The 15000-nt window shown below is 33.9% G+C and overlaps 1 protein-coding gene across 1 annotated transcript in view; it reads right to left on the bottom strand.

Moving 5' to 3' along the window:
• The window catches only part of LOC113804384 (serine/threonine-protein phosphatase 2A 56 kDa regulatory subunit gamma isoform), a gene marked incomplete in the record, with an annotated part of 50354 nt that overhangs the window by 23842 nt on the left and 11512 nt on the right, over positions 1–15000 (bottom strand). Inside the window, 10 exon segments of the mRNA XM_070132032.1 lie at positions 3425–3614; positions 3903–4004; positions 4498–4625; positions 4746–4865; positions 5416–5629; positions 5817–5876; positions 6007–6137; positions 6506–6660; positions 7769–8017; positions 8690–8987. Of these exon segments, the coding sequence (XP_069988133.1) occupies positions 3425–3614; positions 3903–4004; positions 4498–4625; positions 4746–4865; positions 5416–5629; positions 5817–5876; positions 6007–6137; positions 6506–6660; positions 7769–8017; positions 8690–8987 (1647 nt within the window).

Raw genomic sequence — 15000 nt, 5'->3', positions numbered from 1 at the left:
GGATGGGAATGAGCACAGTAACAAAATTATCAATGAATGAAAATGAAACAAATTACTGCTTCTGGGGCATTCATTGAGTAAGAATTTTGCTTTTGTCATGCAAAGAATATCTTTACACAACAAGCCTCACTAGTTTTTTTTATGCTGATGATCTATATACCCCCCTTCCCATACACAAAATAAAACAAAATGAAAATCAAAATATTAGTAATAATAAAAAAAACTAATGATTATAACAACAATATCATAACAATAAGAACAGCAACAATAATAATAATTATCATAATAATAATAATAATAATAATAATAATAATAATAATAATAATAATAATAATAATAATAATAATAATAATAATAATAATAATAATAATAATAACAATAATAATAATAATATCAACATTAATGATAACAATAATAATGGTCAAAATAATAACTCTAATAATTATAATAACAATAAAAATAGTAGTAATAAAAAGTTAATAGAGAAAAAAGTATGATAATCATAATAATATCAAATAAATAAATCAATGATACATACAAAACAATATTACCAATTCTTTAAAAAAAAAAAAAAAAAAAAAAAAAAAAAAAAAAAAAAAAAAAAAACTTTCATATGAAAGCCCTATATTTAATCAGTGCTGTAGAACTTCAAGCCTCTTAAAGAAAGAACAGATTCCCATGTTTTTACACTTGCAACACAAGTATCTATATTCAAACACTTAATCTACAGCACAATGAACATTTCAAGTCTTTGCTTACTCACATACTTCTAACATGGCAAGAAATGAATCACAATCGGTTTGAAACCATGGCTGACAACACTGAATGATTCCTCTACAATATCAAGAAAGTTTAAGATCACTCATGCTCATGATTATAACCTTATTGGGATTGTCAAGTTCTTCAAAGGCCCTTTAGCTTAAAATGACGTTTCAACTGTGGTTAGATCTTTGCTGAAGATATATCCAAAAACAAACAGAAAAAATTAATAAAAGCTACATTTTAGAGATGGTGGTGACAATGGTTCAGATTGCCATGATGAGTTATGGTGGTGGTGATACTAAGTGAAATAATCAAATCAACTAACATGGTTACAGACTAGTATTATAAACAAAAATAATTTTAAAAATAAGCAAATGTTAATAATAAAAATAATAGTAGCAATGATACTGATTCAGATAAATGATAATAGTGATGATAATGATGATGATGATGATGATGATGGTGACAATGATCATAGAAACAACAGCAACACTCACTAAATAAAATAAAAAATAACCAACATTATAATAAAATTCTTAATATTGTAACAGTAATAGAGTAACATAGAAATATATAAATAATAGTCAGAATAAAACATACCAAAATACTAACAATAACAAATATAAAATGAATAAATAATCAAATTAATAAATAATATATATAAAAGACATTTCATAATAGAATAATATGCAAAATGATGCTGCAAACAATAAATATACATATAGTAAAAGTAACATCATATAAAACTAGCAATAATATCAATAGCAATAATTTCATGTAATGATGATGATAATGATAATGATGATGATGATGATAACTGTGATGATGATGATTGTGATGATGATGATAATGATAAAAACAATAATAAACAAATAATAAATTATAAATGATAATAATAATAAACAAACAAGTAAAAAATAAATAAATAATAACAATAATAATGATTTTCATCTTATCTTCTAACAAGCAAAATGAAAAAAAGTTAAATGAATTAAATAACAGTATTACAAACAATAAACAATGAGTTTTCTAAAAACCTTTACTTAAAACAAGTCATGTAATATGATGGAACAGCAAGAAGGTTTATGTTCCATATCTCATTATGTAAACTAAATAAACACTGCTGCCAACACATGCAGCTCCTCTATAGCTTTTAGAAATAACAATTTTTAAATAATACTACACAAGACAGCTTTCTAGAAAAACAAACCTCACTTTAATTTTGATAGACTGGTTAATTCTAGATATAGTTATTTGTGAAACCACAAATATAACGTATGCAAAAAGATATTAAACCATGCATGACTGATATATGGAATCAACTATACAGTAAATATTTAACTTCTAAGCTAATTGTGTAACTAAATGAAAATCTTAGATCCACATCTTAATAAAACAGAAGAGCAGTGTTAAACTCCCTGTGCAGGGTCTGTGCTAACTTTGCACACATACAGACACGCACAGAGACAAATTGGTACAAGCCCCATCCATGGGTACAAAGGAATATATTCAGTAGTAAATTGGAAAACTGTAAAAATTACTTATAGTTCAAAAAGCAAAATACAGGCTTTTACAAACAAGGTATCCAAAGTCTGAATGACCAGCATACAGATATTAAATAAAAACCCAAAATTCACAATGGACACTAATCATTTCACAAAATCTAGAATCAAGATGCAGAATAACAGGTTAGAAAATATAATGAAAACATTGGTTTCATAGTAACAAATGTATTGATCCTATATATAGGAAACAAAATTAGAAAGGAAGCTATTATAGTACATCCAACAACATCTGGATAAATGCAAGAACACCATAGATGGCAACATGTTTGGCTGATGGCACTGACCAGCTGATTTCTGCTATTTTTTTGTTCAGCTGTAATCTGAATATGTCAACTGTTATTTATATTTATATTTGCATCATATGATCTATGACTGCTCCTCAAAGATTTTAACAAGAAAAGTACTTCTGCTCTTTAAACCAATGTCAATGTAAGCTTCACTTGCTAACTGGACAATGTGCTAAGTGCAGTTTTTAGACAGCCACTCAAAGGAAAAATCACAAGCATGGGGAACATATAATTCTCCCATCCTCTTCGAGTTTGGCTGCAGCATATACAATTGTCCAGTGAGCTTTAGCCTACTTCTCAGGGGCTGTAGCTCCAAATTCACTGTAATAATAGCAAAACAAGCTAACAAATATTTAGTATACACACTTTAGAGGAGGTTCAACAGACACAGTATGGGTGTACATGTCACCCTAAAAGGAATCACCACCCTTTGGCAAGAAGTTAAACATCTTTTGAATGAGTAAATAGTTGAACTTCCATATAGAAACTCACACATTGTTATCATATAATAATGCAAACTCAGATCTAGTTTAGATTACTAACAAAGATTCTCAATACCTATACTAGAAAAGCTATTGAAAATACTTATTAAGGCAAAGGTATGTATAAATCAACGAAGCCAAATTAACATCATCAGCCAATCGACTAAGCATGTTGCCATCTAAGGTGTCCCTACATACATTACATTTGTCATTGGATGTTAAAAACCACATTGATGCAACTTCTGATAAAGAGCAGAGGAGCTCAAAGGGTAAAAGGCTAGTACTGAAAATACCTTAGTGCAGGCATTGCTCCTGTGTTACTACTTACCTCTGTGGATTCTCCTCCAATGCTATAAGAACTGAAATCTGAATCATTATCATCCTGCGGAGAGGTGATAAAAGAAGAACTATACAGGTCATTACTCTCTGATGAGAATTTGTCGAACAGTGGATTTTGTACCGCCAGATCTTCTATGTGTTGCCATGCTTCTTCACGTTCCCGTAACTTCTCCTTCTCTCTACACAGGGATAAGAAATAATAATTACAATTTTGTCTGAAATCAATATCAAGCTGTTTACCTATTTTACATATCTTTAAAAAATATTTCATATCTTAAAAAAATGAAAATAAAATATCTTATATTAACCTTATGAAGGTGCCAAAAAATTTTGTGATGTAATATTACACAACAGTTTAGACTTTGTGGTTAGGCCTAAGCGGTGTACAGCATACCTGTCACTGAAAGGTTAACTAGGTCTTTTCCATTTTTTGTGGAATAGTTAATAATAATGCTCTTGTAACTTACTTCTGTCGTTCTGCTTTGTATTGTTGTGTGCACTCATCAAACAGCTTCTGATTCATTTCCATAAACAGTTTAAGAGCGTTGTATATTAATCCATGTATAGTCCTGGAATAAATGCATAAAGTCAAGTTCCTCTACATTAAAGACACAAGTAGCAGTCCAAGTCTACTTAATCTAATTTGCAGTTTTCATCAGTTAAAACACGCACACACACAGACAGACACAGACACACATGTACACACACACACACAGACAGACACAGACACACATGTACACACACACACATGTACACACACACACACACACACACACACACACACACACACACACACACACACACACACACACACACACACACACACACACTCACACTCGCACTCGCACTCGCACTCGCACTCGCACTCGCACTCGCACTCGCACTCGCACTCGCACTCGCACTCGCACTCGCACACTCTCTCTCTCGTACGTGCATAAATCATTATGTATGTACGGATACTGTTGAAAACAGTAATCAATTTCATCTAATATCAACAAGGTCAAAATATAAATAAACAACATATGAATGTTTAACTATCTATATATAGGTTTTAGAACTTACTTGTTCCAGTGTGACTTGGAATTCTTATAAAGTGCTGGAAACATGATAGGGAGAATGGTTTGCGCATTGTCACTGATTAATGACAATATATATTCATTATTCCAATAGTAGAGAGCTCTTTCTGCAACCTGAAAAGGGGTAGATAAAGAAAATGAAGATATGGAAATTTGCAATCATTCTTTTGGCTTTCTCTCTCCATACCTAATTGTCTTAACAAACTGCCAAAACAGACAAATCGTAGGACTTACTTGAAAGTGTGGTGAAGATACACATTTAGACAGTTGGCGAAACAATGGAACCATCACCTTCACAAATTCATTTGGTTCAATCACATCCAAAATTTCTTCTAACTCATTTAAGAACATCACCTGCAAAAAATGGTTGACATATACTTCACAGAAAATTACACTGTGTAATGTATCAGTTGGTAGATGAGAAAAGAGCATAATCACACTAATAATGCTGGAAAACTGACTGTGAATCTTTATAAACTCCTACTCAGAAATAACTGAATAACATTTAAATAAAACTGTCTCCCAATTACAGACACTTTAGTTATATTCAGGTTTCAATGTGCATAAATACTTCATCAGTTTAAATGTACATAAGACTGTTTTAAACTTTAATCAAACTGGCAAATATACATCTGAAATTACCAATCTTAGAATAGGGGGTAATGATGCTTTACAATGGTTACTATAGCAAAACACTTATTTTATTCATCAATGAATTTCCAAACTAATGACTTACTTATAAACATAAAATGGAACTTGCATATAAATAACTTTACAGTACTTTCTCCTTCTAGTCTATTCTGCCATTACAAATTGAGTAAAAGAAAAAAATATATATATATAAAAGAATTTACAGGATTGACAGAACAGTGGATAAAAAATATTCTGCAAAATTATGACATACCTCCTTGGGACTATGGACTTTTGGCCAAAACTTGAGCAGGGAGATGATAACAGGCTCTGTTAATGATGGGTCTTTCTCCAGAAATTGGACAACACAATAGGCCAACTGTGGATGGTACACACTCAAGGACTTAACCTTGTGAAGTGGCAATAGTACTTTCAAGAGGAAAACTTTATGCTCCTCCTTAAGTGGTAGTGCAAACCCATTGATGATACTGCAGGAAACAAAAGTAGGGAACAGGAACCTTTTAGTAACAAATAACCAGTATTGATATTGCATTCAATTTATCAAAACTAATCAGAACAGAACACAAAATAATAAGCCATCAAGACAGAAGTACTTCAATTTCATGATCAATATCATATAGAAAAGGAAACAAACAAACAAACAAATAAACTTACCTTCCTAAAATTTCTAATAACTCTGCCACACCATTATGATGTTCTGTCTCATAAATGAACCTGAAAAACATTAATCATTTAATCACAGATTACACTGGTTAAATGTTAACTAACTTGAATACATTTATCACAAGTATTGTAGACATTATCAAAACAGTATTTCAGTACAAAAATCTTAAAAATCACTTACTTGTAAAATATATTGTTGATTTGCTTGCGGATAAATGCTCTCAAACCTAGGAACTTGCCATATATTCTGTGTAGGGTAGTCTTCAAGAAATCTCTCTCTCTTGGATCTTCAGAATCAAACAGCTCTAATAGCTGGAAAAAGGTAAAAATAGTATCTATATTTTTCTTCATGATTTTCTTAGACACAATAAAGAAAAAAAAATGAAATAGAGAAAATGGTAAGGAAAAGAGGAGAAAGAAGAAAAAAAACAAAGGAAGGAATTAAAAACAATGAAAGAATACAAAGACAAAGGACCATAAGAAAATCAAGGAAAATAAAGACAAAATCTGCACAATATACTGACAGCTATGGAAAACAATCTGAGAAAAGAAAGAGCAAAAGTGGTGACTATGCACTTGAGGAGCCACCTGTCTACAGGCAAATTGAGATGAATAGGAGGAAGAAGAAAGAGAGTAAGAATGAAGAAAGAAAGAAAAAAAACAAGGAAAAGCATTTATACCTGCAGCACAAATTTCTGGTCAATGAAACGTTTGGCGATGGAGGGCTGGAAGTCAGGGCTTTCGAGGAACCTCAGGAAAAACTCATAGACCAGCTGTAGGTGAGGCCACGCAGCTTCTAAAGTAGGTTCATCCTCTTCTGGGTCGAACTCTGCTCCTACGGGAAAGCCAAGTCAGGTCATGGGAGACTTTTTGAACATAAAAGAAAGGGGTGCACAAATTAACTGAAACATAAATAACATAACTAATAAATAATATCAATAAGTGTATTTCCTATTTCCAAGTGTAATAAACTGACTTTCTTTTAAACAATTTGAGAATATATATCTAGTATAGAAAGGGCAAATAAACAAATTATAATAAGAATCAAAACATATGGTCTATTCTACCAAAATGTTTTTTATAGTTTAATTCTTCTTGTTTATATCTTTTGTACTGCATCTTAGTTTATTATGTAAACAAACATAAGCAACATACAAAATAAACTCACATACCAGGAACACATATATACAAAATGTTAACTAAATAATGCACGTGGAAGGAGGTTTAAAAAATATCTTAATAACATAGCTACCTTACTTCACAATTTCTGAATTAGCCATTGGACAATGAGAATCCACTCTATTATCTCATCATTACCCTCTTAAAAATTTTACCCTCTCCTGTCTAATAAGACATATATAATCAGTGAAAAAGAGATACATATCTCTATTCAACATTTTAGATCTCAATTTATACTTCAATTTCTCGAAACAATTAATCAAAACATTTAGACTGAATTGCTACACCAAAAATATCACTATTTAGCTTATAAAGAAAAGTCCTAACTTAAATCATCCCTGTAAGTTCTACAGGTCTATGAGCTGCAAAACATCCATGGTTAAATTGACATTTAAATAGCACTGCTTTTAAACCATCAGTCCTTACTAAAAATCAACGGGAACATCTTCACCCACCTGTTATCCACAGCCATGCTAATATCATTGTGGACTTCAAAGATACAGGATATTAAACACAAAATCCCTACCAATCACCCATTCATTCTGCTGAATACTGATACTTTTCAAGCAAGAAACAAACTATCACTCACTTCCAATTCTGCAATTCTTACATTATAAACATCCACATTGGATTTTCACAATATCAAGAAACCTAAATTTCTAAATTGAAAACTTTCCTCAAAATGTGAATAGGTCATTCCCAATTCTGCTTCACCCCATTGCTCACCTCCTCTCCTTCCACCTGTAATTTCTTGCAAACCTTACCTGACGGATTGCTAGAAGGGGGCAAGGTTCGGAAAAGATTCCCAGCAAACATTTGAACTACTTCTGGATAGACCGCCTCAGTTATGACCTGCCGCTGAGTCGTGACATACTCCACCATCTCATTTAGCGCTGCTCGTTTTACTTCCTTCCATTTCAGGTCACTGAGGGGGTCCGATACAAAATCAAAGAGCACCCCACATTGCCGGATCTTCTGGATGAAGAGCTCTTCCCTCTCATTTGGCTGGGCATCTGAAGTGCAAGTTTCATTCAGTTTTGAAAGGGAAAAAAAAAAGTTTACATTCTTGGAAGAATAAATTTACAGAAAATCCTTGTACTTTTTAACTTCAAAGAAAAATGCACTAAATACTAATCTATGTGTAAATGAAACATTCACATCAAATCCAAAGTAAAAATGTAAAAGGTGATTTATAAACAAATTAAAAACAGCTCCAAAAGAATATAGAGCTGTTTATCTTTCTTATAAGAACTAATCACATGTAAATCATTCAAATCTTCTTTTCATAATGTTCTGTATATTTAACCTCATTGAATACCAATGAATTTCACCTAACAAATACAACATTTTATTTATTCATCCTAAATTCTGAAACATCATTATGTTCAGAATATCATAAACTTTTCCTCGCAATATAAGTAATTTCAGGTTCTCCTAATTCTACACTTTCTGCATTTCTGAGTTTTTTAGTCTCTATTACCAAAAAATACTCAATTCTCATTGTCTCCTTGGGTAACAAAAATATTGTATAAATATACATATTGCATATTCTTCTCTAATGAAGTCAATCAATTTAAGATTGAACTGAAAGTCTCAAGAGTTTATGAAGATGACCAAAAAACAAAAGCCAACCTCCTTTATCTGCAATGTGAATCTAAACCAAAATTAAGAGAGCCAAATCTTACCTCTGAGTAATGGCAGCTTTTGTAATTCTCTGTTCTTGGGGATGTTGAAGCGTGACGATGACTGCCGCTTGTCCTTCTTTATAAGAGGAGCCCCAGGGCCAAATTTTATTTTATTAATCTGTGTAGGAGGGGGAACGCCATCCTTAGTGGTGGCAGCGGAGCCCACAGGCCCATCACTGCCACCACCGGCTGGCGGTTTTTGCTTATCATCATCCTTCTGCTCCTGCTGCTGCTGCGGCTCCTGCTGCTGCTGCTGCTGCTGCTGTGGGGGCTGCTGCTGTGATTGCGGCTGCTGCTGCTGAGCATGTTGGTGATATGGTAGAATTTGATGTTGGTGAGGGTGACGGTAGTTGTGGTGGTTGAGGCAGGAACACAGCAGCAAGTTGTTGTAGTTGTGGTGGTTGTTGTTACCATCAGCGGAGCCACGCACGCACAACACCAAGCAACACACACAGAGAGACCAGCAGTTAGTTATAGTGGAAGAGACAACATACAATACTACTTTTAAAGAGAGTCAGTGCAACAAATCTTACTTAAAGTCCATCTTGGTTTTTAGGATGGCACTGGAGGAAACTGTCTGAGGTTACAGAGACATCTGGAACTATGATTTTGTGCCAAGTTGAATTACAGAAATGTTGGCACCTGCAATAAAACTTGAGAGCAAGTAAAGTTCCCTCAGTCTCCCTACAGCACATTGTGACATGGCAAGTCCCCAAGTAAAGTTTTACTATTTTCCCAATGAGACATTCACAAGTAAAGTGAGAATTCATAAACATTATAGTCCTGTTGGTTTGCCATATCACATACACAAGAGCTTTCTCATGCTTTTTTTTTTCTAAATATACAAGCAGCAAAAATATGAGTTACAAGAATAATGAAAAGTAAGTCACATGAAATATAGAAAGAAATGTAATAAATATCTGTAGTAGCATATTCAAATATCATTCAAAACACAAAAAGGAAAAATAAAGAGAAAGGAATAAAAATAGATATTTCTTTTTAACCTTTGTCAAAGATAATCATTTACCTACTCTAATAAATTCACAGGTACAATATCTATGCACTTCAGACACATGGGAGCTCTGTCCAGACTTGTAAAATGTTATACCTGTTAAGCATTTCTTCAAAAGGGGGGAAAAGCTATGATTATGACTAAACTGATATCCATGCATATCTAATTTCCCCCAGATTTATGGTCTTGTGAACTCCAAAGGAATCCAAATATCTTACAGCCTCTCAAACTCCTATCATGATAAAAAAATCTGATAGAATACACAAAGTACTAATATTGTCATCATTTCTGATAATTCTAACTATTTCTATTGAATCTTACATTATATCAGAGCACAAAAGTGTACCAAAGTAAACCATATCCAAAATATAATGGCTATTATTTCCTAAGTTTTCTACTAGAATACATATTTTATTTTTCTATTGTTATTGACTTAACAATGACAATTAATATTATTATACTGGTGTTTGAATGAATAATGGTAAATAACCTATAAAAACAGCATGATATCCATAGACAATGAAGAAAAAAAAGAAAATGAAAGTAGACACAAAGGAAATTTCAGAAAAAATGAATGCTTTAGAAACAAAACTGCACATACATTCCTCCTACAAAATACTGAAATTTGCAGGAAAGAAGAGAAAGATAATGAATAAAATATGGAGGAGGAGGAGGAGGAGGAGGAGGAGGAGGAGGAGGAGGAGGAGGAGGAGGAGGAGGAGGAGGAGGAGGAGGAGGAGGAGGAGGAGGAAAAAGGAAGAGAAAGGGAGGGAGGAGGAAAGACAAAGGAAGGAGGAAGATAAAAGAAGTATGGAGGTAGGAGGTGGGAGGTGGGAGGTAGGAAGAGGGAGGTGGGAGGAGGGAGTAGGGAAGAGAAGAAGAAAGAAGCGGCAGAAGGATGGAAAATGGAGGAAAGAGGAGGGAAATGGGAAGAGAGAAGAGGGAGAAGGGAGGAGGAAATGGGAGGGAGGAAAAGGAGGAGGGAGAGGAAGAGGAAGAGGAAGAGGAAGAGGAAGAGGAAAAGGAGGAGGGAGAGGAAGAGGAAGAGGAAGAGGAAGAGGAAAAGGAGGAGGGAGAGGAAGAGGGAGAGGAAGAGGAAGAGGAAATGGGGGGGGGGGGGGAGGGAGAGGAAGAGGAAGATGAGATGGGGGGGGGGGGGGTGAAGAGGCAGAGGTGAGAGAGAGGAAGAGGAGGAGGTGAGAGGGAGAAAGAAGAGGAGGTGAGAGGGAGAAAGAGGAGGAGGTGAGAGGGAGAAAGAGGAGGAGGGGGAGGAAGAGGAAGAGGAAAAGAGGGAGGGAGAAGAGGAAAAGAAAGAGGAGGAGGAGGAAGAAGAGGAGGAGGAGGTGGAGGGGAAGGAAGAAGAAGAAGAAGAAGAGGAGGTGAAGGAGAAGGAGGAGGAGGAGGAAGAAGAAAAAGACGAGGAGGAAAAGGAAGAAGAAGAGGAGGAGGAAGAGGAAGAAGAAGAGGAAGAGGAAGAGGAAGAAGAGGAGGAGGAGGAGGAGGAGGAGTGGTAGTGGGAAAAGTAAGGAGAGAATGGAGGTAGGTACAGAAAGGGAAGTAGGAGCAGAAAGGAGAAAGGAAGGAAGAAGGCAGAAAAACGAATATAAGAAGTTCTGGGTGGATGAGGATGAGCATATGGATACAGATGAGGTTGGTGAAGGACAATAAGTGGATAAGAATAAAGAGGATAAGGTTATCTAATCTACCATATATAACCAAGAACAACAATCCACATAATGACAACAGTAAATAAAACAAAATGCACCCCTCCTGGTATCATCACAACAAATCCATGAGAATGGCATGCATCGTCACCAAGTTGATCTTACTTACTGTACCCTTACTGTTTCAATCTAAGGCACACCCTTGTTATCAGGCTTCACAATCATGCTGTACAGTATCAAGCTTGCAAATGATCAGATGATCAAATGTGTTATCTCTATCAAACAACAGGTTTTAGCTGAGACTAATCCATCAGGAATGATTTAGTGGTGAAACATGGGTTATGGTTCTTTTGGAACACAGTCAAGAATTAATATCATATCTTACAATTCGACATATCTGGTGCTCCATCCTATAAGAGGATGCTGTACATGCCAGGGGCAATCTAATAAGGACTCCTGCATTCATTTCCTTTCTTTCCTTCAAATAATTAAAGAATCATAACAATTACCCAATCACATATACAGTTATGAAGGATCATTCCTATAATCTTAACATGAGGATTAGAATCAATTACGCTACCTAACCTTCTCTTTCTCCCTTCCTGAACTTTTGTTTATAAACACCATTTAGTATTATTCCATAACTGGTAACTACTAAGCATTCTCGCTAGGAAGACCTTAAAATGGGTATTTGTTATCATTCCACAACACCCAAAAGCCTTTCTTAAATTCTGGGTATGTGTGTACTAATTTACTTTAATTTGAGACCAATCACCAAACAAACAATTAGCCACTGACTGACTGTATATACTCAGAAGAATCTAAAGGACAGTTAACTGGTTATTTATCATTATTAGTTAATCTACAAGTAATTAAGTTTCTTATGGCATATTTACATAGTTTTGTGCTTAACCTTTAGAGCAATAGGAAAATATCATCCAGGAACCCATACAGGTTCAGCCTTTTACACACTAAGATACCTAGCACTGAGGCACTCCTACAAATACATATTTCATCTGGGACCAGACAACTGAGATTCAGTAACAAAACTATTAAGTGACTATCCATAGACACATTTAGAAACATGTCAACCCTGTCTATAGACTGTCTAGAAAATGTTGCAAAAGTTTTTTAGACTTCTGTACAACTTTGTTGCTGGAATATCAAGTGACTGTCTCCTATATTGAGAGGAGTCAAGATAAAATTGAAATCCTGTCACTGTACTATTACTCAACAGTTCTGTGCCTGTCAAGTGAGTTTCATGAAACAGCTACACAATAGTTCTGCGACAAAGTCACATGGCTTCTGATGGTTAGTGTCTTGGTGTGTATAAAGACAAGGGACTGTCAAGTAATTGTTGCCAAGTCTCTCACTTTTACGAGCAGTTGCAAGACAGCCCGAGATCATGTTGCATGATTTTGTATCCTTGGTGCATATGAAAACAAATTTACAAGAAGTGTTTTCAAAGTCCAGCACACATAAAAATGGTCTGGTAAGACTTATTACCTAATAACTAACTATATAGCTGCCATATTCTGTCTGTCTAGATATTTTAGACATTAGATAACAAGGTAAGCATAAAGTTTTCCTTGACTAAATTGCCATTAGCTGGCCTACTACACTGCAATGTAGGGAATGTACTCAAATTGCTGTATTTTACAGAATTATAACTTGCATAGGAAAGTAAAAGTGAAAGTTAAGGGGGGGGGGGGAAATAATAATAATAATAATTAAGAAAAAAATAAAAAACTGATGTCAAAACAAACAAATTTGCAAAATGTCTGCATATAAATGACAAGTGTCTGCAATGAGAAAAAAGGTTTGGCAGAACTGCACTCGCTCAGCTGGCCAGGAGCCTGGCTGTCTGGCTCATGTTTGACATCACAGCCACCTGTGAGAGGATTTCCCAGGCTGGGTGTCATATACTAAATGTAGGAGTAAGGCATTTTCTTGTCAACCTCCTTGTCTTCTGTACCATGAAGAATGTATTTAGAATAATTAGAAAACAATTTTGCCCACCTCGAGAGGCTATTTTTCTATCTAGTGTCAAGCTCTAAGGTTATGACCCTATACATTGTGAAATGTATCATCACATTTTTATAAAATGGTTTTAAAAAGGTAAATAGGCCATAATCAAGTAAAGGAAAACAAATAGAAAAAATAAATTATCATCTAAGCTGTACAGAGCTAAATAGCCAAAGGTGTAATCCTATGTAAGACCAGCTATTATGTATAAAAAATGGAAGTATGTAATGTAGAAGAATACAAAAACATTTATCCATTTTGTGAAAAAAATATAAATATAAACTTTACCTTAATAAGTAATAAAAAGAAATAATAAAAAATACTGTATTGTTTTAATTTTTTCTTCTATAATATACCTTTTTTAACATCATAATTTTTTTTTTGTATCATTTATGATTTACATGCTAAACACTAAATGTGGGAACCAAAACAGAACTAGATAGCCCCACCACTGGTGTCAGAGTGGGTTCACGAATCATCGCATGGGTGGTTCGCTACACTATCATCATCCACATGAAAGCTTTTAAAGATACTAAACAATAAATAAATTAATGAATTAATCTATAGATGATACTAATAAAAAAAAGAAAAAGAAATATATTAAAAATCATCTTTAAAGAAGTTACTCTAAAAACATTCTACTATAACAAAATACATATTGTCATACAAATGATTTGAAAAGTTCATTTGATAAATCATTATTTTCCTTTCTCTTTCCCAAGCTGTTTCCTATATTCATATTCATATGCAAAATTCAATATTCTCTTAAGTCATTCACATAATCCACTTACTGTAGATTCATTATTCCAATTTTAATAAATCATTTTTCTCTGCATAATCATCCTACCATCTATGATGCATTTTCTTGAATATCTACATCAATTTTACTAGGATAAAATAGTTTATACTTCCATTTATCCTCTTTTGTATGTTTATCTCTGTACTTACATCAACTATATTTGTGCAATGAAAAACACAATACCGTGTTGATAATATGGAAGAAAAATCCACAATGCACAAACTAGATTTATTGAGGAAAGTGAGACAACAGTTTCGGAATCGTCCTCGATTCCATCTTCAGGTCTTCGATTCCGAAACTGTTGTCTCTCTTTCCTCAATAAATCTAGTTTGTGCATTGTGTGTTTTTCTTCCAACTATATTTGTAATTTTCCTAAACCCCAAAGTTTGGGGTTAAAAATCTGCATAAACATAGTGTGCACCTACTCTATTTCTAATAGCTTCTATAACTTAATTGACTAAATAGAGTAACATGTACATGTAACCAAAAGTCAAAATGCGCAATTAAGCATCACCAGGCTGTCCAAGTAAGGAAACATGAACATATGAAAGTTCCTAATATTTACAGGGTTCACAAAACTAGTAAAGAAAACAAGTGTTCTAGCACAATACTTCTTTTTCTTTTCTTTTTTTGTGGACAGATCCATCTCTTCAGATTTTACCATTACTGAATATCAGGTGGTCAAATGCCATAAAACTTTCCATCTCTGTCTTTAGCATCTAATTCATAGTATTTTTTTTTTTTTAAATAAAAAATGCAAATTCATCTGCAATGTTCTAAAACAAATCCTTAACAGCATACACCACCACCA

This window comes from Penaeus vannamei, chromosome 17, assembly GCF_042767895.1.
Source record: "Penaeus vannamei isolate JL-2024 chromosome 17, ASM4276789v1, whole genome shotgun sequence".
NCBI classification, from domain to species: Eukaryota; Metazoa; Arthropoda; class Malacostraca; order Decapoda; family Penaeidae; genus Penaeus; species Penaeus vannamei.
This window is presented reverse-complemented; position numbering and strand designations above follow the sequence as displayed.